This window comes from Mobula hypostoma, chromosome 4 (assembly GCF_963921235.1).
Source record: "Mobula hypostoma chromosome 4, sMobHyp1.1, whole genome shotgun sequence".
Lineage (NCBI taxonomy): Eukaryota > Metazoa > Chordata > Chondrichthyes > Myliobatiformes > Myliobatidae > Mobula > Mobula hypostoma.
Genome location: NC_086100.1, coordinates 40,167,227 through 40,194,656, shown reverse-complemented (window position 1 = coordinate 40,194,656; position 27,430 = coordinate 40,167,227). Strand labels below are relative to the sequence as shown.

The following is a 27,430-nucleotide window of genomic DNA, read 5'->3' as shown; positions in this document are numbered from 1 at the left end:
TCTACGCAGTAACATAAAAGAACAAACCCCTTACACTTGCATAAATGAAGAGAAATTATGGGCCACAGTGTTATATTGGCTATATAGTGTTATGTAACATTACCTTATGCAGGTCGAGAACATGACAAGGATGGCAATTTACGACCATGGTGGCAAAATTCTTCACTTGAAACTTTTAAGAATAAAACCGAGTGTATGATCCACGAGTACAACCAGTACACTGTAAATGGAGAACATATCAAAGGAAAGCAGACACTGGGTGAAAATATTGCCGACAGCGGAGGCCTCAAAGCTGCATATCACGTAAGTTGATCTTTTCTTTAAATATAGGCATACAGATGTGCGTCGCTTAACGTCCACAATATATTCTGTGAAATCGGACGTTGTGTGATTTGGACGTTGCGTGAACACTATTATATTATAATAGCAGACCTATATGGAGTACTGTAGTGTACCTGTATTGACTAAATAGCCAAGAACTTACACTAAAACTGTATACTGTACACTATAATACGTACATACACTATAATTTTTATTTCATTTTAACCTTTTTAGCTTTTTTCACTTTTTAAACTTTTATGTAAACACTTTCTTAGCCTATATCACACACAATTTATCAAAGATGATCAGGATCATCCACATCGCTGTTCTCAACTTCCTCATAGTGTTCCACTGGAAGAGTTTCAGGTCGAATAACCTGCGTTTGGAAGCCATGATGCACTTTACGGTAATATTTTCGAAAGAAAATTGAACGGAGAGATAATGCTACTACACTCGAGACACGCGATACACAAGATTGGTTACGTCCGCTACATCATGTTCTCCGATCAGGACTACGAACGTTTATGCGATCGGACGTTGTCCGAATGGACGTTAAGAGGCGCACACCTGTATTTGAAATTGTGTTGATAGCTGGCAAATAAAGTGGGCCAGAGCTGATATGGATAGTGCTGTTAGGGGAACTTGTTCCTTTTGAACTTGGTGCAAGCAAAGACTTTTCTTCCAACAGTGTGAAACTGGGAGGTGTGGGGGGGCGGGAACAGATTGTATTGGATCTTGAGTGGGTGGACTAAGGTAAAGACGACTAAACTCTTAATGATGTGCAAACTGTAGACTGTGGTATATAGATTATATAGCAAAATGGATTAAAACCGACTGCTTGGGAGAGAAGCATGAATATGGTGTAGACAAGACTGTGAGGAAAAAGATAGGATCAAGTGAGGAGAGAGAGAGGATTAGTAAGTGAGACTGATGTTGGATTGAGGGAGTTGGGTCAACAGTAGAAATCGGTTTGAGGAAGATCAGCTGGGAGAGGGGTGTATAGGAGTTTAACTGAAGGGATGCAAATGGAAAAAAGGGCTAATGGTCAAGATGCCCTGAGAGAGCATTGCATTGAGGTTGGACGTAAGGGGCACCTAGAGAGGTAATTGAGGAGCTGGCCAAATATACGATCAGCTCATCCGATGTTGTTGGCAGGTCAGGGGATGGAAGAGTCTGCAGGGGAGCAAACACTAAGAAAATTATTTCAAAGGGGATGAACTGGGAGATGATGAAGTTTGAGCCCTAGACTTCCTTTAACTTGTGCTGAGGATAGCTTCAGTCCCTCAGTTAAAGGCTATAGCAGAGAACGTTGCTGTTCATACACTTAAGATACGGAGAAGGATTCTGTACAAGCAATATTCAAATATTCAAAAGGATTCAAAGTACATTTACTGTCAAAGTATGTATACAGAGTACAGCTCTGAGATTGATCCTCCTGCAGGCAGCCACAAAACAATGAAACACCATGGAACCCATTCAAGAAAGCATCAAACACCTAACGTGTGAAAAAAGAGCAAATTGTGCAAATGGCAAATATCGAGCGAGCAACACATAGAATATCAAACATCAGACCAAGAGTTCAGTCTTGTTCGGTTTAGGGCTGCTCCATTAGCTGACTGCAGGCCACAGAACCATTCTTTGCTGAAGCGCCCCAGTCCGCATCGATTGCCCTGATGAATCTGCTCAAGAAAAGAGTAAATGGAATCTTGGATCATGTGCAACATGAACCTCAAAGCCCCCAAAACGAGTCTTCAGCCTCGCTGATCAATCCATGCGACGTGAAACCCAAGACTCCTGCACCTTCATCCAACAGCAGTTAGTGAGAGGAAGAGGAAGACTGGTCAGCCGAGGCAGGCAGTGCCTTGCCCGACACCTCAGTGGGAGAGAAGCAGTGGAGTTGATCACGGGCTCGCACCTGGCATTCAAGCCGTGCCCAACCTCACTGAACACCCTTGGAGACAGCAAAGCGCCAAGATCGCTCAATCAGCTCAAAAACATGCCACCAAAATGTGAATCACAGGTTCCAACTGTGCGCAGCTTGGTAGTGAGATCATATTTGAAAGAAGTAAAAGCAGTAGTTTCGAGAACCGTCTGCAGGAGTTGCTGATGGTCGCGTTGCTCACTGGTGCCATCTTGAAGAAGGTGTCAGAGTATGTTTTGATACCATTTTATGACTGTTGTTCTCAGTAGCCTCCAAGTGTATTTCAGTGATCTGCACAGAGGATCCAGAAACCATTTCCTGTGGACTGCTGCACTAAGTGCTTGACTGAGTTCTTGATAAAATTCTGTTGCGCAACACTGGAAAATGCTGTATGATAATGAACTTCTAAGCCAATCAGCGTGATCAGTACCTAAATCAGTTTCAGAAACCATTTCATAAAGTACCATCCTAAGTCATCTATTTTTGAAAGAAGACTTCATTGGCTGAAGGGGAAGATCAGACATTTGTCTGAAAGGATTCACTGCAGAAAATAGTGAAGTACTGCTTTCTTTGGGTGGAGGCGGGGGGAAGAACCGTCAAATTTTTAATAGCTTGGTTAGCAACCATGAAGGGCAATACACAGGGATAGAAGCTCCCCTTTTAAAAGTAATAAAAACAGAATGTATCATAGGTGTACATCTACAGCCCTTGTATTGAAATCCTGGTAGAATGTAATTAAGGATTGTAATTGGTGGCAGTATCTGGCCATATATCAGCAGAAATATTGCAAGTATTTAGGGTGGTGACTTACGAGGAGGAGAAGATGGCGCGACGCAGCACGCGCTGCCTCTCCAGTGATGAATATTTGTTATTTGTCAAGTAGGCTGCCGTGCACTATTCTGATTTGATGGAGGCAGACGTGAGAGCACGGAGGAACATCTGGTGAAACTTCTGAAATGCTTGTTTCATTGCTGCCGCTACTGTGTGATCCGAAATCTCCGGAGGGGAAGGCCCCAAATCCTCGGCTTTGCTTGTTGCTCGGCGGCTGGGGTAGGGTTGAAGCGCTGGGCAGAGATGGTGCTCAGTGTTGGAGGCTCGAAGCTTTCGGACGGACTCAAAGTCGGACTGCGGTCGGGTGCTCCAGGATGCTGCATCGGCAAGTTTGCGGCGCTGGAGGCTCATGGCAGGGAGAGTTTCTCCCTTCTACCGTCTGTGTGAGATGTTGGGGCTATTGGGACTTTGAGACTTTCTTTTTACCGTATCCATGGTCTGCTCTTATCAAATTACGGTATTGCTTTGCACTGTTGTAACTATATGTTATAATTATGTGGTTTTTGTTAGTTTTCATCTTGGTCTGTCCGGTGTTTCTGTGATATCATATTGGAGGAACATTGTATCATTTTTTAATGCATGCATTTCTAAATGACAATAAACGAGGACTGAGTGCCCTCATAATCCAAAAAAAATGAATTCATAGAATTTTATCTGCTCACCGGAAATCAGGAATCTGATTGACAGAGCCAGTGTTGCAGTTGAATGTTTCAAAGACCGAAGGACATCAGTGTCATACAGCCTACTGGGCCAGCTGATGCCAACACAGCAAAAGTGGACAAGATGATAATGGAGAAATCAACATCTGCCAGTCTATGAAGTCAGACTCCAGACTAATATAGACCTTAATACAGCACAGGAACAGCTTCTCCGGCCCATGATTTGAACTGAACCAAATGAAATTCCTAACTAAACCAACCCCTTCTGCCTACACAATTCCTCCATTCGCTGCCCTGTCAGGTGCCTATCTAAGAGAGTCTCAAATACCTCTGTAATATTTGCCTCCACGATGACCCCTGGCAGTGCATTCCAGGCACCAACTACTGTCTGTGTATAACAAAACAAAAGCAACTTGCCCCACACATCACCTTTGAACTTACCCCCCTCACCTTAAATGTATACCCTCTAGTATCAGAGGGAAAAGATATTTCCTGTCTATATATACCTCTCATAACTTTATAAACTTCTATCAGGTTTCCCCTCAGCTCCTGCCGTCCAGAGAAAACAAGTTTATCTAACCTTGTACGGTAATGTAATTAGTGGAAATGTACACAGTTCACAGCCCCTGACATTGAGTTGGAGTTTACTTTAAGAGGCTGGTCTGATGTGATGATGCATTATGCGAAGTTCTGTTACTGCACTTTGTGTTCAGTTTTTGAGGTACAATAAATGTTGCCATTTTTCATAAACAAAAAGTGCTTCACATTGTTTTATTTGCAAAAATCTATGTTGGTGACCTTGATGCTCAGGAAGATTCCAGCATTATTGAACACGTCAGCCAACCCAGTCGCTTTGAAACTCCTTGTTTTGTATTTAAAGAACTTTTCATGCAGGAAATGCCTGCTCAAGTTGGCATTGCCCTCATTAATGCACCCGTGAAGGACTATCGAGAGCTTGTGAAATGGCTGATGGTCTACATTCAACCAGCAACAATGCATAATTACTCCTCATTTCACTGCCTCAGTAAGCCAGCGCATCAAGGCCTCTGACATAAGCGCACAAAATTACCACTACTAACTAATACTGTGAAACAGACACCACTGGGCCTGTGTTTTTACCATGCTCGCTCTGGTACGAATGCTAGGAAGTGTTGACCGCCTTGCAACTTCGAAAGTGCCAGCGCATTGGGACATTAGATGTTAGATGTCTGCGAACACCGTGGATTCCAGCTGCCAGGGGCGTCTGCTGTTCATTATGGACACCCTTTCAGGCCGACACTTCCTATGTGACACAGGTGCTCAAGTGAGTGTGCAACCGGCGTTGCATATTGATGAGAAGGCAAAGAGTGACAAACCCTCACTCCAGCGGCAGCAGGATCCTGACTTGTGGGACATGATGGGTGACGCTCTGCTTCAGCAGACGATGTTACACATGGGACCTTGTACTGGCTAAAGTGGCTAGACCTCTGCTCGGTGTAGATTTCCTGTGTGTCCAAGGACTGCTGGTTGATTTGAAGAACTGTCAGCTTTAGGGTTGTTACCCTGCTCCCTCAGTAAGTTCCTCACAATGATTCTGTCGAGAGCATGCACCACCGCATGTGAGCTTACTCGATCACTGGGTGAATTCCCAGACCTCACCAAGCCCACATTCTCCACTACAGTCATAAAACATGGAATCGAGCACCACATTTCCACAATTGGCCCACCAGTCCATACCCACACATGCAGACTGGACCCAGAAAAGCTGGCAACTCCAAAGGCAGATCTGGTCAACGGTGAAAGACCCGGCATTGTACGACAGTTTAATAGCCCCTGGAATTCACCCCTCCATGTGGTCCCTAAGTCCGGTGGTTCCCATTGATGTGCCGATACCGACGTCTTAACGAGGTCACCGCTCCCGATCCACACCTGATCCCACAATCATCTGTTCTATCTTACCCTGACTGGCACTGGCACCAGGAATTACTACCTCCAAGGTCCTGCTTATCAGGCTCTTCATTAGCTCCCCATTCTTACCGTGCATGACCTCTTTCCCCCTTTCTCCCCATGTTATTGGTATGAATGTGCACCATGACATCAGGCTGCATACCTTCCCTTTAAAAGTGTTCTGCAGCCGGTCTGAGGCATCATCAACCCTGGCACCCAGGAGACAACACCCTATCCTGGCAGCTCTTCTGCTTCCATAGAATCTCCTGTCTATTCCCCTGAACTATTGAGTCTCCTATAATTATTGATCTGCTTGACGTTGCCCTCTTCTGCTCGGAGCCAGCCACAGTGCCACTGACATGACTGTTCCTGTTATGGACATTCCCTCCAAAGGGGTATATTATTGCTGAGAGGAATGGCCACGGGGCACACTTCACTGTCTGCCCTCTCTCCTTTCTTGATTTAGTAACATATAAACTGATTAGAAGCTAGACTGGTGGGAATAATGTCTAGAGGTGTGGATAAAACATTTATGCAACAAATATTTAAGAATCTTGGTGGGGAAAAGGGAATGGGAAATTGAACTGGAGAGTGGCAGGTGAATAAAATTTTCCTGACGATGAGTTGGCATTAACCTTAATATGTTTAGTGAATTTTGACCTACTTTACTGCAACCTTAATCATGTTTCGTGCAATTTTCAGGCTTACAAAGCTTGGGTGAAACGGAATGGAGAAGAGAAACTGTTGCCTGCTCTTGGGCTGAACAACCACCAACTCTTTTTTGTAGGATTTGCACAAGTAAGAAAAACTGAAAATTCAGATAGATTGGACGAAAATTACTGGTTTTATTCTTTATTTTTAAGGACTTTGGTTGACTGATTTCAAAGTTAACATTGAATATAAACTTCTGAAACATTTTTTGAAAATGGAGGTCACTTCAGAAATTGGCCTCAAATAATGTTTGCAGTTGTTCTGTCAGCTGTCTGAATTGGGATAAGGAGGGTGTTTGTAGAGTACTTACTATTGTGAGTAACGTGGGAGTGAGATACTAAAAGGCATTGCCAAAGTTAACACCACTGTAGTTACTCACCTCAGCTACTCCAGTAGGATGTTCTAAACCTGAAATGGAAAAGGCAAAAGTAACAAGCACTGTGTCCACCTCCATCTGAAGGTTTCCCTCCATGTCATACACGTTGTGCCTGGGAAACACATAGCAATCCTGTCTATATGTTCCCTTGTACAGTACTGAGCAAAAGTCTTCAGTATATTCAGTAAGAGTCTTCACCAAAAGGCGTTCGATAAGGTGCCGCACAAGAGACTTATAAATAAGACACGGATGCGTGGAGTCAGAGGAAGTGTATTGGCATGGATAGTGGATTGGTTAACCAATAGAAGGCAGAGAGTTGGTATAAATGAGTGTTTCTCCGGTTGGCTGTCAGTGGTGAGTGGGGTGCAGCAGGGGTCGGTGCTGGGCCAGGAGCTGTTTACCATGTACATTGATGATTTGGAAGAGGAGACTGAGTGTAGTGTAGCAAAATTTGCTGATGACACTAAACTGAGTGGAAAAGCAAATTGTACGGAGGATGTGGAGAGTCTGCGGAGGGATTACAGATAGGTTAAGTGAGTGGGCCAAGGTCTGGCAGATGGAATACAACGTTGGTAAATGTGAGATCATCCACTTTGGAAGGAATAATAAAAGAGCAGATTATTATTTCAATGGTGAAAGATTGCAGCATGCTGTTTTGCAGAGGGACTTGGGAGTGCTTGTTCATGAATTGCAAGAAGTTGGCTTGCAGGTACAACAGGTTATTAAGAAGGCAAACGGAATGTTGGCCTTCATTGCTAGAGGGATTGAATTCAAGAACAGGGAGGTCATGCTGCAACTATACAGGGTACTGGTGAGGCCACACCTGGAGTACTGTGTGCAGTTCTGGTCTCCATACTTGAGGAAGAATATACTGGCTTTGGAGGCAGTGCAGAGGAGGTTTACCAGATTGATTCCAGGGATGAAGGGGTTAACCTATGAGGAGAAATTGAGCCACCTGGGACTGTACTGTCTGGAGTTCAGAAGAATGAGAGGGGATCTTATAGAAACTTACAAAATTTTGAAAGGGATAGATAAGTTAGAAGTAGGAAAATTGTTTCTATTGGTAGGTGAGACTAGAACTAGGGGACATTGCCTCAAGATTCAGGCTTTTTCCACTGAGGCTAGGGAGAAAAAAACCAGAGGACATGGGTTAAGGGTGAAGGGGGAATAGTTTAAAGGGAACATTAGGGGGGGGATTCTTTACACAGAGAGTGGTGGGAGTGTGGAATGAGCTGCCAGATGAAGTGGTAAATGTGGGCTCACTTTTAACATTTAAGAAAAACTTGGACAGGTACATGGATGAGAGGTGTATGGAGGGATATGGTCCAGGTGCAGGTCAGTGGGACTAGGCAGAAAAATGGTTCTGCACAGCTAAGAAGGGCCAAAAGGCCTGTTTCTGTGCTGTAATGTTCTATGGTTTCTATGGGAGAAGATTTAGGGTGGAGATGAGAAACTGTTTTTCCTAGAGAGTGGTGAATCTGTGGAATTCTCTGCCCAGGGAAGCAGTTGAGGCTTCCTCACTAAATATATTTAAGAAACAGTTAGATAGGTTTTTACATAGTAGGGAATTAAGGGTTATGGGGAAAAGGCAGGCAGATGGAGCTGAGTTTATGAACAGATCAGCCATGATCTTATTGAATGGCTGGGCAGGCTCAATGGTCCTGATGGCCTACTCCTGCTCCTATTTCTTATGTTCTTATACATAAAGAGAAATTCTGTACAGTGAAGATGCTTTGCCTTCTGTGGGCAAGCCAGTTCTGGATCCACAAAGCAATGTCCCATGCCTCCTTACTTTCTCAATAAGCCTTGCATGGGGTACCTTATCAAATGCCTTGCTGAAATCCATATACACTACATCTACTGCTCTTCCTTCATCAATGTGTTTAGTCACATCCTCAAAAATTCAATCAGGCTCGTAAGGCACGACCTGCCCTTGACAAAGCCATGCTGACTATTCCTAATCATATTATACCTCTCCAAATGTTCATAAATCCTGCCTCTCAGGATCTTCTCCATCAACTTACTAAACACTGAGGTAAGACTCAGTGGTCTATAATTTCCTGGGCTATCTCTACTCCCTTTCTTGAATAAAGGAACAACATTTGCAACCCTCCAATCCTCCGGAACCTCTCCCGTGTTGGACCTGGGCTCTACCACCACCTCGATTCGGCCCACTCGTGCCACACTGCAACCATACTGCACTTTCGAGACTTCAGTTTGCACCAGAAAAACTCCAGGTTGTACAGGCATTTCGAAAGCTCGACTCAAGGGAAAGTTACAGGCCATTGATGGCAGTGAGAAAAAGTGTGATTAATAAAGTAATTAATAATTGCTTTTGCTGCCAGTAAATCATTGCTTTGCTTCACTGGTGACATCTTAAACTGTATATGTTATTTAACTAAATACTAAAATTTCTCTAACATTTAACTTTTTGGAAAATTAATGTTTGGAAATCTAAAATTTGCTCTTTTCTACTGACACACTAATGCAGAGGACAAAAAATAAATATCTAAAACAAAATTTATATTAAAAATCTAGGGTACCTAAGATTTTTGCACAGTACTATATATTTAAATACCGGAACTTCCTATTCAATTGCATTGTGAAAGTGATTTCATAGAAACACTGCAGGCATTTCAGAAATTGCCTTGCCACATTGTAAGGTTATTTAAGGATAGACGGTAAATTCAGGCATTGCCCTTAATGCCCTCATCTGCAGGTTATTGAAATGGAATAGAGGTAATAGTCAAAAATTTTGTTTTTTGCAATGCAGGCAAATATTTGCTAAAGGTATAAAATAGTTAAGCGGTGCAGATGGGACAAAAGAAAGTGAATCTTGGAGTAAAACAAAGTTGCTGTTTATGGGAAAAGTCTTAAGACTTTTCTCAACCAGAGGTATCAGAGGATAAGGGCCAAGGAGGAATATGTGAAATCAAATCATGGATCATTGGTGGTCATAAATGAGAAAATCAGCAGATGCTGGAAATCCAAGCAACACACACAAAATGCTGGAGGAACTGAGCAGGCCAGGCAGCGTCTATGGAAAAGAGTACAGTTGCCTCTTCCTGCTGAAGGGTTTTGGCCCGGAATGTCGACTGTACTCTTTTCTATAGATGCTGCCTGGCCTGCTGAGTTCCTCCAGCATTTTGTGTGCGTTGTTCAGTGGTGATGTTGCATAAGAGCACATGCTCAAAGGATTACTTCTTCAATGATCCCGTAGCTTTAAAATTTGGCTGCCAGTGTGATAAGCAGTTTAATGAAATTGGATTGCTAGTTATTTTAAATGATCTTCTATTTAGTTCTTCTATTTAGAGTGGTAGAATTTATACTATTTTGGTCATTTACAGGAAATTAATAGTAATTGATATAATTTTATTATCTCACAGGTGTGGTGCTCAGTGCGTACACCGGAGAGTGCACATGAAGGCCTTATTACTGATCCACACAGCCCAGAAAAAATTCGGGTTATTGGAGCATTATCAAATTCCAAAGACTTTGCTGAACATTTCAATTGTCTCCCGGGAACCCCAATGAATCCTGGAAAACAGTGTGAGGTGTGGTAGTTGTGAATACAAAATAATGGAATTTTACACTGGATAATATTTACAAAAAAATTGGAACAATAGTATAGTGCAACACTGATCAGAGAGGAAATTATAATAAACGAAGACATACAATATATTGTGCACTTTTATAACTAAAATGTAAGATTACTTAATGTTATAAACACATAGTACATGTTTGGTGTATCACTAGCCTATGGGATACAAAGGCTAAGCTTTTAAATGGGAGAACAGTCTATAGCTGCTTTCTGAGGAAAGAAGTTGGAATAATTTGATGTATTTTACAAAAAAAATACATGATCCAGGGTATGGGGTGTAGATACAAGCTTATTTCCTACGCAGATTGATAGTGTCCATATCATTACAGAGTACCTTGAAGCTGTGCTTTTTTAATTGAACTGAAACTTTTAGCTTATTTGGCACACTTGGGGATAGATTTTAAAATATTTTCAAGTTTTAATCTAATCATGGAATGCCATTCAGAAACCAGAATGATAAAAATGAATCGTACCTGTTCCTTGTGAATTTGATATTACAGCCTGAAACTGAATAACCATCTAATGCATCGTGCAGGCGGTTTGTATTTTATCTGTTGGTACGTTAACAGAGTATTAAGTTTTGAATTCTACTTTTCTCATTACCTGTCCTTGCTAATATAGCAAGAAAGTGCAAGCATTCAACTGATTTGCATAACTGTAGTAGTGGATCACAGGTCTTTGTACAAATGCTCAATTTCAGATTATAAGGGGGGGGAAAGCAGAAAAGAAAATTCTGTATTTAAACGTAAAGCTGTGGCATATTTAGCGCCCAAAGTCAGAATTGTACTTTGCTGACTTAACAGCTAAAAAGAAATAGCAATCTCGGTTACAGCTAAAATGTCAGCCCAATCTGTGCAAGGTATTACCTCATGTTTTTAAATGCTGTTTGAAAAATATATTAAAAATGGGAATGCAACCAAAATAACAATGTCTAAGGAATCCCTGCAAATTTCAGTTTAAATTAACAATTATGGAAAAGGATTTTTGAAGAGTAGAAAGGCAATGGATAGTGTTTGGTATTTTAAATATAATTATAGAAAGGAGAGGAGTGGAAAAGTTTACAGACCAATGAGATATTTACTGTTACTTTGCCTTGCTAGGTAAACCTATTCTTCAATCGCAGCTTACAATGTGCATGGGCATCACCAGTTATCTCTTACATTGTTAAATGCAACACTTCATCACAAGCTTTAGAACTTCTGGAGAAGTCAACTTATTTTCAAGACCTAGCAGGGTCAAAGAAAGTAAATAGTACTTTGCTATAGACATCATTAGGATAGTTCACATGATGTTATTGAAAAGGAATACCGTGGTAATAGGTGTGGGTGGAGATAGCTATTTAAGAAGTGTTCTTTTGTAATTCATTCCCAATCGTGTGCATTACTGCTTAGATGTAACTTGTAAGAGCTACTTTCAAGTTTATACGAGGATTGATAACTTGTTGGTTGGCACTTACTCTTATTCCAGTGCCTTTATGTGTTTTACCATGGTAATATGGAGAGTTCTGAGTAATTTTGGCTGGAATTGTGCTTTAATCTATGATATTACCCCTTACACACAAGGTTGATGTTCCTCCTTTTTCTTCTGCCATAGCTGTGGAGATTTAGATCGTAATTGTTCATCATGTATGACTTGCCTAATCTTTGGTCATCATGTCATGAATGTTTTATGTTAATTTTGCTGCTAAATACTTATTTCTAAAGAACCAAAGATGTATAACATCAAAGTGATTGACAGTTTATGTCAAAGGAATGATGGAGGGCCAAGAATGAGCAACAGAAAATCAGAACATTAAGTTCTTAAGAGTGATGTCCTGTTTATACTGACTACAGATGTTCAACTTTAGATTGAAGGACCACTCCGCTGAGACTCCTACCTTTATAAGAGAATCCCTGCTTACACTTCTATGTCCCCACCCCAGCCCACTCACTTGCTCTTTAGAGTGCAGAGTGGAAAGAGCAACACCTCAGGCAGTTTAAAATAACCCATAAAGTAGTACAGGAAAGGCTTTCCAGTGTGATTTTTGGTATTCTGTCCCATTCTTAGTTATATGAAAATGTCATTTCCTGGAAACTTTCCACAAAGATATAAGCTCACCTTCTGGTTTTTGATGTGTCATGATGAGAAAATTCCATTGTATTACACAATTTGTATGACCCTGGCTCCTTTGCCCTAAGGACAGATAATGTAATTTTATGCACCCTCACAATAAAATGTCCTTGTTAGTGCTTTTCTTTAGGGGAAGGTATAGATGAATGTAGATAACAGTTTTACATATCTAACAATTCTACACTGTGAAATTACCTTTTTGTAATCACGGGTATAGGTTATTTAGAATCATAGAGCACTGCAGTACAGAAACAGGCCCTTTGGCCTTACCTAGTCCATGCTAAACTTTTATTCTGCCTAGTCCCATTGACCTGCACCTGGACAGTAGCCCTCCATAACCTCCCATCTGTGTACTTATCCAAACTTAAATGTTGCAGTTGAATCCGTATCCACCACTTCCGCAGGCAGCTTGTTTCACACCTTCACCACCTTCTAAGTGAAGAAAATCACCCTCATTTTCCCCTTAAATATTTTACCTTTTGCCCTTATCCCAATCTCAGCGGATAAAGCCTGCTGGCATTTTCCCTATCTATACCCCTTTTAATTTTATATGCCTCCCTCAGATCTCCCCTCATTCTCCTATCATCCAGGAAATAAAGTCCTAACCTATCAACTTTTCCCCATAACTCAGGTCCTCAAGTCATGGTAACATATTTGTAAATTTTCTTTCAACCTAATTGACATCTTTCCTGTAGTTAGGTGACCAGAAATGCACACAGTACTCCAAATTACACCTCACCAATGTCTTATACAACTACAATATACCCTCCCAACTCCCGTACTCAATACTTTGATTTGCAAAGACCAATGTGCCAAAAGCTCTCTGTATGACCTTATCTACCTGTGACGCCACTTTCAAGGAACTATGGATCTGTATTTCCGGATCTCATGCTCTACTGCACTCCTTAGTGCCCAACGAACCACTGTGTATGTCCTTCCCTGGTTTGTCCACCCAAACTGCAACTTGTGTCTGCATTAAATTATGTCTTGACATTTTTCAAGCCTTTTTCAGTAATTCACCAATAGGTCAATAGTAATGAATTGTTTGTAAACAATTCACTGCCGTTGGATATTAGGGATCTTTGATGAACAAGAAAAAGTAAATGAATTTCTCATGCAAGAAAAATCAGCAAATCCGGTAAACATTTGAAAAGATTTAAACAATGGGTGAAGCTGTGCTGAGCGCACAACAGGGGAAGTTACCAAAGCTGTAGGCTAGTCAGTGAACCAGTAATCAAGTTACTGTATATCAAATTTTGTAACTAAACACTGCATCTGGAGGAGGAAGGAAAGGCTAATGGGCTATTGGCGGGCTTTATGACTGAGTTGCAATAGCAAGTTCTGAATTTGGTACTGCAAAGTCTTCAGTGATTTTGGCTCATAATGTTGATCCAATTCAAATCCAAATGGTGGACCAAATCAATCCATGCCTAAAGTCCTGTACTTTACTAAGGAGATTCAATCTATGTGCAGGACTGAAAATTTGGCAATCCCCTTGGAGCAATATGGTGTTGAACAGAGATTAGATGGTATCAGTCTGAAGTGGATCTCAAACAGGACCACAATGTAGCCAAGTCCTCACCTGCCTGCCCCTTCAACCTTTTTCAAAATCATAAAGATGATCTTCTTTCTCCTCTTTTTGGAGTTTTTTCTCAAACCACTGGGAAACTCAAGTTTTTTTTAACCAGTTGGCTTTTGCAGGAGACCATCAAGGATGAAGGTATCTCGGAAATAGTTTATGTGGATGCTTTGAACACTCCCTGTCTTTTCTATTTAAGCTTTCAACCCAAGATATATCACCTGAGACTGGTTTTCAGTGTGACAACCACCTTCTTCCTCCATTTTCCCTCCCTCCATTTTCTTGTCTCTCCCTCCATTTTCTTGTCCAATTTGTCCAAACATATATTTGGGTCAAAGTCCTATGGACTGTGACCTATTCTCATGGAATTGTGCCTTAACTTTGTCCCTAATGGCTAAACTTTCCACCTTAAATTGTATTCAGTTTAGTTTTCTATTCTCCCTATTGTTAACAATCTGAAAAATCAAATATTCAAAATAGTTACAGATGACTATTTTTACTCATCAATATTTTAAGCAATAAATAGGTTAGATCTAAAGCAGATTGATTCAGTAGTTGTATATATAAATGTTTCTATTTTCATTCAAATGCTAATATCCTACTGCACTTCTTAATATCCACTTTTTGAGATCCATGCTTGAAACAAAATCTTACTTCAAATCTTACTTGAAAGCGTAACATGATTGTTGGACATGTAAGCAAGTTTTAAGATACATTTGAGATGCTTTTGAAATATCCTATGATTGAAAGACTGAAGTTGAGCAACTAATATCAAAGTAATTGACTAATTAAAAAATACCGAACCCAAGAATGTAAGCAGTAGGAGTGGAAGTAGGCTATTCAGCCACAAGCCTGCTTTACCATTCATAAGAACGTGGCTGATCTAATACTGGTTTCAGCTCCACTTTTTTGCCTGTTCTCCATTATCCCTGAGCTTCTACAGATCAAAAGTCAGTCTATCTTGTCTGTTAATATATTCAATGATTTAGTCTCCACAGCTCTCTGAGAAAAGATGTTCTTCAATAATCCCAAGTAAAATGCATAACCCTTATTTCTAAAACTAGATTACCCATTGAAAGAAAGCATCCACTCAGCATACACCTTCTTAAGTAAACTCATAACCTTATGTTTAAATAAAATCAGCTCTCATTCTTTTAAACTCCAAAGAGTGTGGGCCCAACCTGCTCAATATTATTCTTCAGCCAGCCTGTTCCTTCCAGGAATCAACTGAGAAAACATTCTGAACTACCACCAATTCAAGTATATCCCAACTAAAGTAAGGATACCAAAACTGTACACAGCTTTACACCAAGTATGGTCTCATAGCCCTGCATAGATGTAGCAAGATTTTCCTGATTTTACACACCATCCCTTTTGCATTAAAGGCCTGCATTCTTGCCTTAATGATTACCTGCTGTACAGCATGCTGTTTTCTTGTGTTTTCTATATGAGGACACCCAGATCCCTCTGTATATCAGTATTTTGTAATCTCTCACTTATTCTGCTTTTCTACCTAACAAAGCAGAAATACAGAATAATTTAATAGATCAGCAATTTTTAAAGTGAACACTTTTCAAGAGGCATTTTTTTGATTGATCTTAAAATTAGAATGGTATTATGAGGGTTTGTGACATGATTAGTAAGCATCAAATACCCAAGTTTTTCACTTTTTTTTTCCAAGTACATAATCAAGATGTATCTGATTTAGGCAATGTGGTGTTTGTATTTAACTCTGGAGAGGCTGAAGATTTAGAAAATGTCATATTTATATGATACTATTATACTAATAGCTGAGACATTTGAAATCACTAATTCATTACCTCTTTGGGCAACTACTCTTTGAATCCATCCGGTTTCTTTTGAAAATGTCATATTGTCAGAAAAGCCTTATCTTGAAGAGAAAATGTTGACTGCTTCAACTTCTGTGGAAAAAAACTATGTGGAGTGTCATTAAAGCAGTATTTATGTAAACATTAATAAAGCACTCTAAATATCACAACTGTGTTGATTATTGAAAAGTAATTTTTGCCATCCAGAGACACTGCATGGAAAATTAAAATGCTGCATTTAAAAGCTACTTAAAAGAGAAGGCGCGTGGACATATTGTACTTCTCCAGAGAGTTTAAGAAAGATGAATAACATTAAACAAAACAGCAAATTTTATATGTTACTGTTACATGTTATTGCTGCGGCAAAATATTCTTCCACTGCTCGTGACAGTATTCTCTGACACAATGGAATCAAAAGTACCGAAAACATTTAGTAAGTCAGTTCGCATCCATTGAAAGAGAACCACAGTTAATGTTTGAAAATGAAGATGTTTTGTTGGAACTAGGAAAGAGATGAAGAAGTAATTTTTTGACACAGAGAAAATGATGGGGGAAATGGAAAATCTGGTCATACGAGTTAATCATGCAGTTGGGGATTGATTTTGCCTCACTGAGGATGATTTTGTTTTCTTGGGTATCACAAAGAGGTGTAATCCCTCTTAACTACCATATTTACCACTCAACCTGATCTTATCCCAAATATTCCATTTCCTGCAATTTAGTATAATGCCTGTTTTGCAGAGATTTTTTTTGCCTGCATTTTCTGTTTTTAAATGTCAGATTTCTGTTACTTGCAATTTATTTTTGATTTTTGTTTTCTGGCATAGTTAAATATTTTCTTGAATATTCGGTTTTGGAAAAGATAATGGAATGAATCTTACTTTACAGTAAAATTAGTTAATATTAACTAATGGACTAAATATTGTTGCTGCTTAAAATCCATTAGGAATGGTATGTCCATAACTTGATACATTTGAATGTTTGATGCTGTAGCCCTCTGGTGGACATTTGAACAATTACAAAGTACAGTAATATGAAAACACAAGACGCTGGAAATATTCAGCAGGTGAGGACACATCTGTGAGCAGAGAAACAGTTAAATTCCAGATTGAAGACGCTTTTCTGAAATGGGAAGGAGAGAAAACAAAAGGTTTAAGATACATGGAGGTGAAGGGGGGGATATCTCTGAAAGGGTAAAACCAGGGTGACCATGAGGATACGTTGTAAACAGAGTTATCTGATCAATGAATGAATGGGAGCAAATGGAGAGTGAGCAAACTATATAGGAATTGTGAAATGCAGAATAGGAAGATGTGACTGCCAAACCAGGCTGGGCATATCCTTTGGGGACCTAATACAGGTGATCCACAAAGCAGTTACCTAATCTGCATTCTCCTCTTATGTAGAGGAGACTAGTGAATCAGTGTAACGAATGCAAGTGAATCACTGCTTCACTTGGAAATATTGTTTGGGACCTCGGATGATGTGAAGGGAAGAAATGAAAGGATGTGTGTTGAGTCATCTGCAGTAGCAAGGGAAAATAAGGAGGGTGGTTGCCGGGAACCATGGAGTTGCGAAGGGAATCATCCCCATGAGCTGCTGAAAGAGGAGAAGAGCAAAAAGATGTGCCTATTGCTCAAATCTCTGAATAAGGCAAATTGTGGAGAATAATCTGTTGAATAACCCACCCAGTCTCTTGTCAGTTACACAGACACACAAGAGATTCTACAGGTGCTCGAAATCCAGAACAACACGTAAAAAATGCTAGAAGAGCCCAGCCAGTCAGACAGCATCGATGGAAAGGAATAAACAGCCAACACTTTGGGCCAAGACCCTTCTTCAGGACCTGCAATGAGTCTACTCCCTTCTCCCCCCCTCCCGCTCCCGTCTCCATCGTATTTGCTCAGGAACCTTTTCAAACAGATACCTTGAAATCTTTCCATGTCCTCTCCTTCAGCATTGTTAGCAAAGCTGTGATGACATCTCAGCAACCTCTCAGTCCTCTTTTGTTGTCCTCTGTCCATCAAGACAAGGGTAGAGTTGCTCCCTGTATTTTACTGATCATTTTTCACAATTTCCACCAATGGGTAGACAATATTTTCCTCCCATCCACCCTTCCCTTTGCTTTTCAGAATGTCAGAGTTGTGGAATCATAGGACACTACAACATGGAAACAAACAGGCCTTGTGTCCCGTCTAGTCTGCTGTCTAGTCCCATATACATGCACCAGACCATACTGTAACTCTCCATACCTCTCTCATGTATCTATCCAAGCTTCTCTTAAATGTTATAATTGAACCCACGTCTACCACAGCAAAGGGGGTGCTGTTGTAGTGTGGCGGATTGATCGCTACCTTGCCGAGGCCAGGCGCCAACCCATGATGCCTTCTCTTTCTTACCCCTTGCAAAGGATCCCACCCTGGATCATCAGGTCACTATCTCCTGCACCATCACCACCTTCGTCAACTCTGGAGATCTCCCATCCACTACCACCAAACTCATAGTTCCCTTACCCCGCACTGCTCGTTTCTACCTCTTACTCAAGATCCACAGACCTGACTATCTGAGTTAGCTCACTGCTTCTGCTTGCTCCTGCCCCGTTGATCTTGTGTCTGCATACCTTGATTCAATTTTATACCCCTTGGTTCAGTCCCTTCCTACGTACAGCTGTGACACTTCACATGCTCTCCATCTCCTCAACAACTTCCAATCTTCTGGCCCTAACCGCCTCATTTTCACCATGGATATCTGGTCCCTATACAATTCTACCCCCCGCCTGCAGAAGGCCTTAAAGTTCTCCACTTCTTTCACAACTTCTGCTCCACTACCACCATCTTCTGTCTGACAGAACTGGTCCTCACGTTCAACAATTTCTCCTTCAGCTCCTCCCACTTTCTCCAAAATCAAGGTGTAGCCATGGGTCCCAGCCATGCCTGTCATTTTGTTAGCTAGTCAAGTCAAGTCAAGTGGCTTTTTATTGTCATTTCGACCATAAACTGCTGGTACAGCACACAGTAAAAACGAAACAACTTTCCTCCAGGACCATGGTGCTACATGAAACAACACAAAACTACACTAGACTAAGTGAGACAATACCAGGCTACACTAGACTACGTAAGACAACACAAAAACTACACTAGACTACAGACCTATACAGGATTACATAAAGTGCACAAAACAGTGCAGGGCAGTACAATAAATAATAAGACCATAGGCACAGTAGAGGACAAATTACAATATAATAATAAATGATGTAGATGTCAGTCTAGTCTCTGGGTATTAAGGAGTCTGATGGCTAGGGGGAAGAAACTGTTGCACAGTCTGGTCATGAGAGCCCAAATGCTTCGGTACCTTTTGCCAGATGGCAACTCTACATAGAACTGTCCATGTTCCAAGCCTTCCCTTGTAATGCCTTCAACTTTCCTGCACTGCATTGGTGCTGATTCATGCATCAATATTGAGCTCATCAATTTCATCGTTTGCCTCCAACTTCCACCCTGCCCTAAAATTTACTTGGTCCATTTCTGACACCTCGCTCCCGTTTTTCAATCTCTCTGTCTCCATCTCTGGAGACAAACTCTCTACCATCATCTTTTATAAACCTATCCTGACTATACCTCTTCCCACCTTGTCTCCTGTAAAAATGCTATTCTCTTTTCTCAGTCCTTCGTCTCCTCTGGGTGAGCTAGTCCTTCCCTGGACATCAGAGATGTCCTCCTCCTACAATGAATGGGATTTCCCTTCCTCTGTTGTTGATGCTGCCCTCACCTGCACCTCGTCTATTTCCCAGCCCTCTGCATTCATCCCATCTCTCTGCTGCTCTGACAGTAGTGGAGTTCTCCTTGTTCTCATTGACCGTCCCATGAGCTTCCGCATCCAAACCATCATTCTCCACAACTTCCGCCATTTTCAACGCGATTCTACCACCAAATACTTTTTTACCTCCCCACCCCACTCCCACTTTCCACAGGGATTGCTCCCTCCATGATCCCCCTGTCGATGCTCCCCACTAATATCTCTCCAGGCACATAGCCCTGCAAGTGATACGCCTGCCCATTCACCTCCTCCCTCACCTCCATTTAGTACTTCCAGATGAGGCAACACTTCAACTGTGAATCTGTTTCAGTTGTCTGCTGTATCAGGTGCTCCCGATGTGGCTTCATCTACAAAGGTGAGACCCGACATAAATTGGGGGACACTTTGTCGAGCATCTCAGCTCCACCTGCTATCCTGGTGGCCAACCATTTTATTTCCTATCCCCAATCCTGTTCCATCATGTTGGTCCGTGGCCACCTCTTTTACCTCAATATGGCCACTCTCAGGGTAGAGGAGCAACACCTCATATTCTTTCTAGGTAGCCTCCAACCTGCTAGTATGAACATCAATTTCTCCATCTGGTATTTTTTTTTCTTTTCCTCTCCTCCTTCCCTCTTCTTCAATTCATCACTCTGGCCTCTTACCTCTTCTTCTCACCTGCCTATCATCTCCCCCAGTGCCAATCCTTCTTCCTTCCCTTTCTCCCATGGTCCACTCTCCTCTCCTATCAGATTCCTCCTTCTCCAGCCCTTTTCCCACTCATTTGTCTTCACCTATTGCTTCCAGCTTGCCCTCCTTCCCCTCCCCTCACCTTTTTATTCTGCAATTATCCCTTTTCATTTCCAGTCCTGATGAAGGACCTCTGCCCAAAACGTTGCCATTTCCACACATGTTGCCTGACCTAGCAAGTTCCTTCAATATTTTGTGTGTGTTGATCTACTGGCAGTTTGTTCCACACTTGTGCCACCCTCTGAGTGAAGAAGTTGCCCCTCAGATACCTCTTAACTATTTCACCTTTTGACAGGTTCAAAGGAGGTTCACAAAAATGATTCTAGCATTGAATGGCTCGGCATATGAAGAGTTTGATGGCTCTGGGCTTGTATTCACTCGATTCCAGAGTGTCAGAAGCTGAGGACTGCTTTATAGTGTGTGATTTACAGGAATGTCTCTCAACAATAAACATCTAACTAACCTCAAAGCATGCAGACTGCCTTAGCAGTGGCCTTTAAGGTTTTGGGACAATTAATCACAATTGAGGCTAAGCACAGTAACCTAAAAGATTAATGAGGAGCAATGTACTGTGCAAGAGAAAATCAGCAGAGGCTGGAAATCCAAGCTGTTGTATCTGTGCACAACTACATGTCAATTAAATAAAAGTACACGTGTGGGAGAAAGCTTTAATTGGTGTATTCACATTGCAGCGAGAGAGAGAAAAAATACGCAAACGTAGACATCAGCACCTGCGCTGAAAACAGATCAATACAAAGTGCTGAGGGGTATCAGTGCTCTAAAAGAAATAGATCCATACCTTACACTTCCTCCCAATTTAGGTTAATGCAACATAAAACTGTATATGTACAAAACGTTCAATTTCCCTTTCATAAACCCATATTCCAAGTAAACATGGTTTCACAATAACAGTCCATAATTAACTTCACAGTTCTAAAGGTTCAGTCTTTTGGGAGGCACTCTGTTTCTTTCAGGATAGCAGCTCTGGGCCTGTGGAGTGGTATCAGGTCTAAGACAATGTTCTCGGTTTCCTGTCTCACATTGTTGTCAGTGACATGATCATCACTGAGAGGTAAATCCAATGACTGTAATGCATCTGTCATTTTGGATACAATTGACTCAGGTGTGTTCTTTGGTTGAGCATCCAGTATCTGGTCCACATGACGTCTCCATGTCTGATTTCCAACATCCCCTGTGTACATCAGTGGTCCAGTTCCTGCAGCTATCCTATCAGGTTTCCACTTGTCTTGGAAATCGCACGCTAGGACTTACTGTCCAATCTCAAAGCTCCTTGTTGCTTCACTTGGCAACTGGCTGAACTGTTTATTCTGTACTTCTCTCTGGAGGTCTCGTTTCAGGAGGTCTGTGCAAGATCTCAGATACCTGCTCATGAACAGCATTGCAGCTGTTTGATTTGTCACTGCATGAACAGAGTTCTGATACCCAAAGAGGAAGTTGACTATGTTGTGCTGTAGAGAAATGTCCTCCTTGTCCATCACTTTAATGTACTTATTGAATGTTTGGATAAACCTCTCAGCTAACCCATTCATTACTGGGTGGTGAGGAGCTGACTTGAAATGTCTGATACCATTTTTCTTCATGAACAGTTGGAGTTCTTCTGACGTGTATTGTGGTCCATTGTCACTCATAGTTTGTTCTGGTAAGCCATTTCTGGCGTAGATAGTCCTCAGAGTGGAGACAATCTTTGCTGGGGCGTTTGACTTCATTGGTATAATCCCCAGCCACTTTGAATAAGCATCCACAGCAATCAGAAACATGGAATCCCTGAATAGCCCAGCACAGTCAATATGTACTCAAAGTGAAGACAGCCACTCCCACAGGTGCAACATTGCCCGTGGGAGTGCATTTTGAATTTTTTGGCATCCTGAACAGCTTTTGGCCAAGTCTTCAAACCATTTATCTATTCCTGGGCACCATGCATAGCTCCGGGCAAGACTCAACATCTTGACTGTACCCAGACGTCCTTCATGCAGATTTTCTAACACTCTGATGCACAGTTTACATAAGAAATAGGAGCAGGGGTAGGCCATTTGGCCCATCGAGCCTGCCCCGCCATTCAATAAGATCGTGGCTGATCTGTCTATAAACTCAGCTCCATCTACTTGCCTTTTCCCCATAACCCTTAAATCCCTTACTATGTAAAAACCTATCTAACTGTATCTTAAATGTATTTAGTAAAGAAGTCTCAACTGCTTCCCTGGGCAGAGAATGCCACAGATTCACCACTCTCTGGGGAAAAAGTTTAGAGGGAACCACAACACGAGATCCACACATCAGTGTTCTTTGACATATTGAGAGTTGGTCTTGTCTCATTGAGAACTCTGGAACCATAGAGTTATTGTGAGCTGGCCATGGTGATTTCATAGACTTTTGACAACATCAGATCACTCCTTGTTTCCATTTGTATTTTGGGATTTTTAACCAGCAACTGATCGACCTTTGAGGTGTGAAAAACTTCTGCTGGGTCACAGTATGAAGATTTGTTTTTCCTTCAGTTGCCTATAGTGGAAAGCGTGACAAGCCATCAGCATTGCTGTGTTGTTTGGTACCCCTGAACTCTATCCCATAAGAGTGGGCTCCTAGGAATAATGCCCAACGTTGAACTGGGTAGTAGTCATCACTGGCATTCCCTTCCTGCGATTGAAAATGGATGCAAGGGGCTGGTGGTCTGTCGCTGGTGTGAAATGTTGTTTGTAGAGGTAGTGATGGAACTTCTTTACTCCCCATACTATACTAAGGGGCTCTCTGTCGATCTGTGTATAGTTGCATTCTGCGCTCGTCAGTGATCTTGAAGCAAACACAATCAGGCATTCAGATCCATCTTTCATAACGTGTGGCAAAATGGCTCCAATGCCATAAGGGGATGTATCACACACCAGTCTGATGGGCAGGGATGGGTCATAATGCGTGAGCAGTTCATCAGATTTTACTAGTCCCTTTGTTTCCTTGAATACTTTTTCACTTCTTTCTGACCATTCACACTTTGATCCTCTCCGTAACAGTGCGTTCAATGGGTGCAGCACTGTAGTTTGGGAGAAACTGGTGGCAGTAATTTTCAAGGCCCAAGTATGATCTGAGTTGTGACACATCATCGGGTTTGGGTGCCCGCAGCACTGCTTCAGTTTTCTCTTGTGACTTACGTAAGCCATGCTTGTCAACGACACGTCCACAATATGAGATTTCATTCTTGAAAAACTCACATTTCTCTCTCATTGCGTGCAGTCCATACTCACTCAGCCTGGTAAACACTTTACCAAGATTCAGGAGGTCTTCATCATTTTTGCCAGTCACGATGAAGTCATCAAGGTATCTTCAAGCACTTTGTCCATTGCTGTTTGCCAAATTGCCGAACCTGATGTGATGCCAAATACGAGATGATTATACTGGAACAGTCCCTTGTGAGTGTTGATTGTGAGGAATTTCCTGCTTGAATCCTCAATCTCCACTTGCAAATAGGCTTGTGATAGGTCAACCTTTGAAAACGTCTCCCCGCCTGCCAAAGATGCAAAAATGTCTATTATTCATGGCAGGAGATACTGCACAGTAAGTAGAACCAGGTTGATGCTCACTTTGAAATCCCCACATACGCAAATGGCTCTGGCCTTCCTTTTCTTAATTACTGAGACGATGGGCATGGCCCAATTGCTCCACTCAACTCTGGAGAAAACTCCAGATGCCTCCAAGCTCTGCAGCTGAGCATCCACTTTAGGACATGGTGCGTAAGGCACTGGATGTGCTTTACGGAATCTTGGTGTTGCTGCATCATTTAGTTCTGGTCTTCATGTCTTTAAGTTTACCAATACACTTCTCAAACACCTTATTAACATTAGGCAGCTGTGACAGTCTCTGGTTAGTGCTACCATTTGGGCTGATGTTGCCTGTTGATGTCACATTGAGAGCTTTGATTGAGTGCCAGTCTAGTTGGATTTTTCTCAACCATTCATATCTGAAAAGTTCTGGCCCTCCACTTTTAAATACATAAAGCTGTTTTGCCTTTGGCCTCCATATGTCGTATTTACTTTCAGTTTGCCTGTGGGGAACACTTTTTTGCCTGTGTAAGCCTTTAGCATCGCTGAGGTCTTTTCTAATGGTATCTTAGAAAACAGCCTGTTGTAGTCAGCCTCTGGAATTATGGGCATAGCTGACCCCCTTAACCTGCTTTATTTTTAATTTTACACCAGACACATATTTTGTGACCTGCTTTGGTTGTACTATGCAGTTCTAGGCATGACTGTCCACCTTTGTCAGATCCTATGTTGTCTGATTCTGTTTTACACTCTGTAACTTTATACATTTGCTTAGTTTTGCATTTGAGACTTTTCACTCGGTTGTGCTTTTCGTCTGACTTGCACCTTCTCTCTATGTGACCTTGTCTGCGACGCTTTCTGCAGACTTTTTCTTTGAACCAACAGTCATTTGCATCATGGGGAGATTTGCCACATCTTTGGTTTTTTGCACCATTCAGGGACATTTTGTACATTTCACATTCTAATCTCCTTTTCTGTAGTTTTGCTGCATCCTTTGCTGCTGTTTCGAATGACATTGCAATTGTTAATGCCCATTCTAAGGTTAGGTCCCTTTCAGACAGTAGCCTTATTTGAGTGCTTTGACTATGCATGCCACATGCAGGCCTGTCCCTTAATGCATCCGGAAGTCCACCTCTAAAGTCACAGTACTGGGAAAGTTTGCAGAGTTCTGCAATGTATTCAGAAAGGCTTTTATCTTTTGACTGGTTCCTTTTGTAAAATCTAAACCTCTCAGCTATTACCAGAAGTTTAGGGTTCAAGTGATTTTGTAAAATTGCAACAATTTCATCATACTCTTGGTTACTGACTTTTCAGCGGTTACTAAGTTGTATAAGAGACTGTACGTCCTTGGGCCCATTAAGCTAAGAATTGTAGACGCTTTTATTTGCTCCTCCAAGTTCACGTTACAATACGGTTCAGCCCTCTTGATGTATGACTCCCAGCCTTGAGTAGCACTATCAAATTCGTCAATTTTTCTGAATAAAGTCGTAGCCACATTATTTTCACTTTAAATTCAGTGTGTCTTTCACTGTTACTTACGCGTCTTTCGGCTTTCTTGTGCAGTTTAACTCTCGCTGTTTCATCCCGTAACTATCGGTGCAGTTGGTGATATTTCCTGACATTCGGGTTTGTACTCGTTGCCAATTTGTTGTGTCTGTGCACAACTACGAGTCGATTAAATAAAAGCACACATGCGGGAGATGGCTTTAACTGGTGTATTAACCCTGCAGCGAGAGCGAAAGGGAGAGAGCACAAAGTGCATGAGCAGTCAACAGATCAATACATATTGCTAAGGTGGAGGGGGTAGGTGGGAGTCATTGCTCTAAAGGAAATAGATTCATGCATTACACAAACAACACACTCAAAATGCTGGAGGAATTCAGCAAGCCAAGCAGCATCTATGGAAAAGAGTAAATGGTTGACATTTTGGGCCAAGACCCCTCAACTCTTCATCAGGAAGTCCTGATGAAGGGTCTTGTTCTGAAATGTGGACTATACTCTTTTCTATAGTTGCTCCCTAGCCTGCTGAATTCCTCCAGCATTTTGAGCAATGTACTGTAACTAAGTTAATCCCTTTTTGCTCCATTCGCTATTAGAAATTGAGATGATTTTATTCGTTCTCCTTTAGCCGTGATCATTAAGTAAATAATAAAGCAGTTCTTTAAAAATGCAAAACTGTTTATTGAATTATTATTTTTGGTTCCCCTTTCTACCTTTGGAAGATTGAATGGAAAACCCATGGCTCAGATCACATTAACTGCTACATAGCTGAACCATAGAGAACTGCCAGTTACCTGCAGGGAATGCATCAACACATTCCAATCTTCCACAGAACACAGAATCCTGGTCAGATGCAGTCACCTTTAATCTCTTGTTCCGCTCTGGGCTCACCATCGAATCCAGGGGCATTCCATAACTTATTGAGGAAGGGGCTGGATATGCTTCATATCAGGCCCATGAACTTTGACCCTGCCATTATTGGCCCATCTAGCCCAGCCCCATCCATATAAAGGGGCCTCTGACCTTCATTAAGATAAATTATGGTAAGTGGTTTGGTTCTTTACTTTATGTCAATTGATATTTTTTTAAAGTTAATTTATTAATTAAATATTTTAAGTGACTTTATTGTTTTTAAACTTATAACTTTTTTTTGTTAATATTTACATTTTTTCAAGTGCCCCATGATCAAAGACATTTGGAAACATTGAAAAGGCCGGCAAACTATGGCATATTGGCCTGATTTGGAATTCCTTTCCTAATGAAACACATTTTCTCCTTTGAAACTGAAAATGTTCTGCAGCTCAGCAAGCATGGCTGCAGAGTTTGCAGCTAAATTCCAGAGCTCAAATAAAAAGGCTGTCCAGTAATGATGTGTGTAAAAAAACAGTAATAAAATTGTCCCTCAGACTTCATAGTTCATGGGAAAGCTTGCATTGTGACAGAGGGGAATTCCAGAATCTGTTAACTACATCCAGCAGTGATTATTTACATGCAGTAAGGCAATCAACAGGGGTTTGTGAAAGATTCTGCCCCAACCATAAAATCTAATTCATGTTCTCTGAACTGTTACAAAATTAAGCATACCCTATATTTACCTCTCTGCATCTCCTGAGACGGTCAGCCACTGTATCTTCTCTTTGTCTCCCTCCAATAACTACTTCAGTAAGATTTAGTTTCCCTCTTGCTCCCAAACCTCTGGGATCTTCTCCCTTAGACCACATGTTTGAGTCATCTACTGGATGCCTTGTGACATCATCCACAGTCTCTAATACATCCCAAAGCATCACAGCTGTATTCTCCATTTGTTTTATGTATTGCTATTCGAATTGGATCCAGAATCAGGTTTATTATCACTGACAGATGTTGTGAAACCCAATTTCCCTTTTCCCACTGTTCTCATTTAAAGAGATTTTCATTGAAAAGATACCCCTATTTTTATTTATCGCTTTAACCATCAGTACACCTTTTACGTGC

General features: G+C 41.4%; 1 protein-coding gene across 5 annotated transcripts in view; it reads left to right on the top strand.

Annotated features, from left to right (window-relative positions):
- Positions 1 to 16,050, top strand: part of LOC134345273 (endothelin-converting enzyme 2-like) — a 151,748-nt gene extending 135,698 nt beyond the window's left edge. For all 5 annotated transcript variants that reach the window (XM_063045679.1, XM_063045680.1, XM_063045678.1 and 2 more), the window contains 3 exons: positions 113 to 303; positions 6,361 to 6,456; positions 10,132 to 16,050. In XM_063045679.1, coding sequence (XP_062901749.1) covers positions 113 to 303; positions 6,361 to 6,456; positions 10,132 to 10,308 — 464 coding nt within the window. In that variant the 3' untranslated portion in view covers positions 10,309 to 16,050. The remainder of the gene's footprint in view (positions 1 to 112; positions 304 to 6,360; positions 6,457 to 10,131) is intronic.
- The last annotated feature ends 11,380 nt before the right edge of the window (positions 16,051 to 27,430 follow it).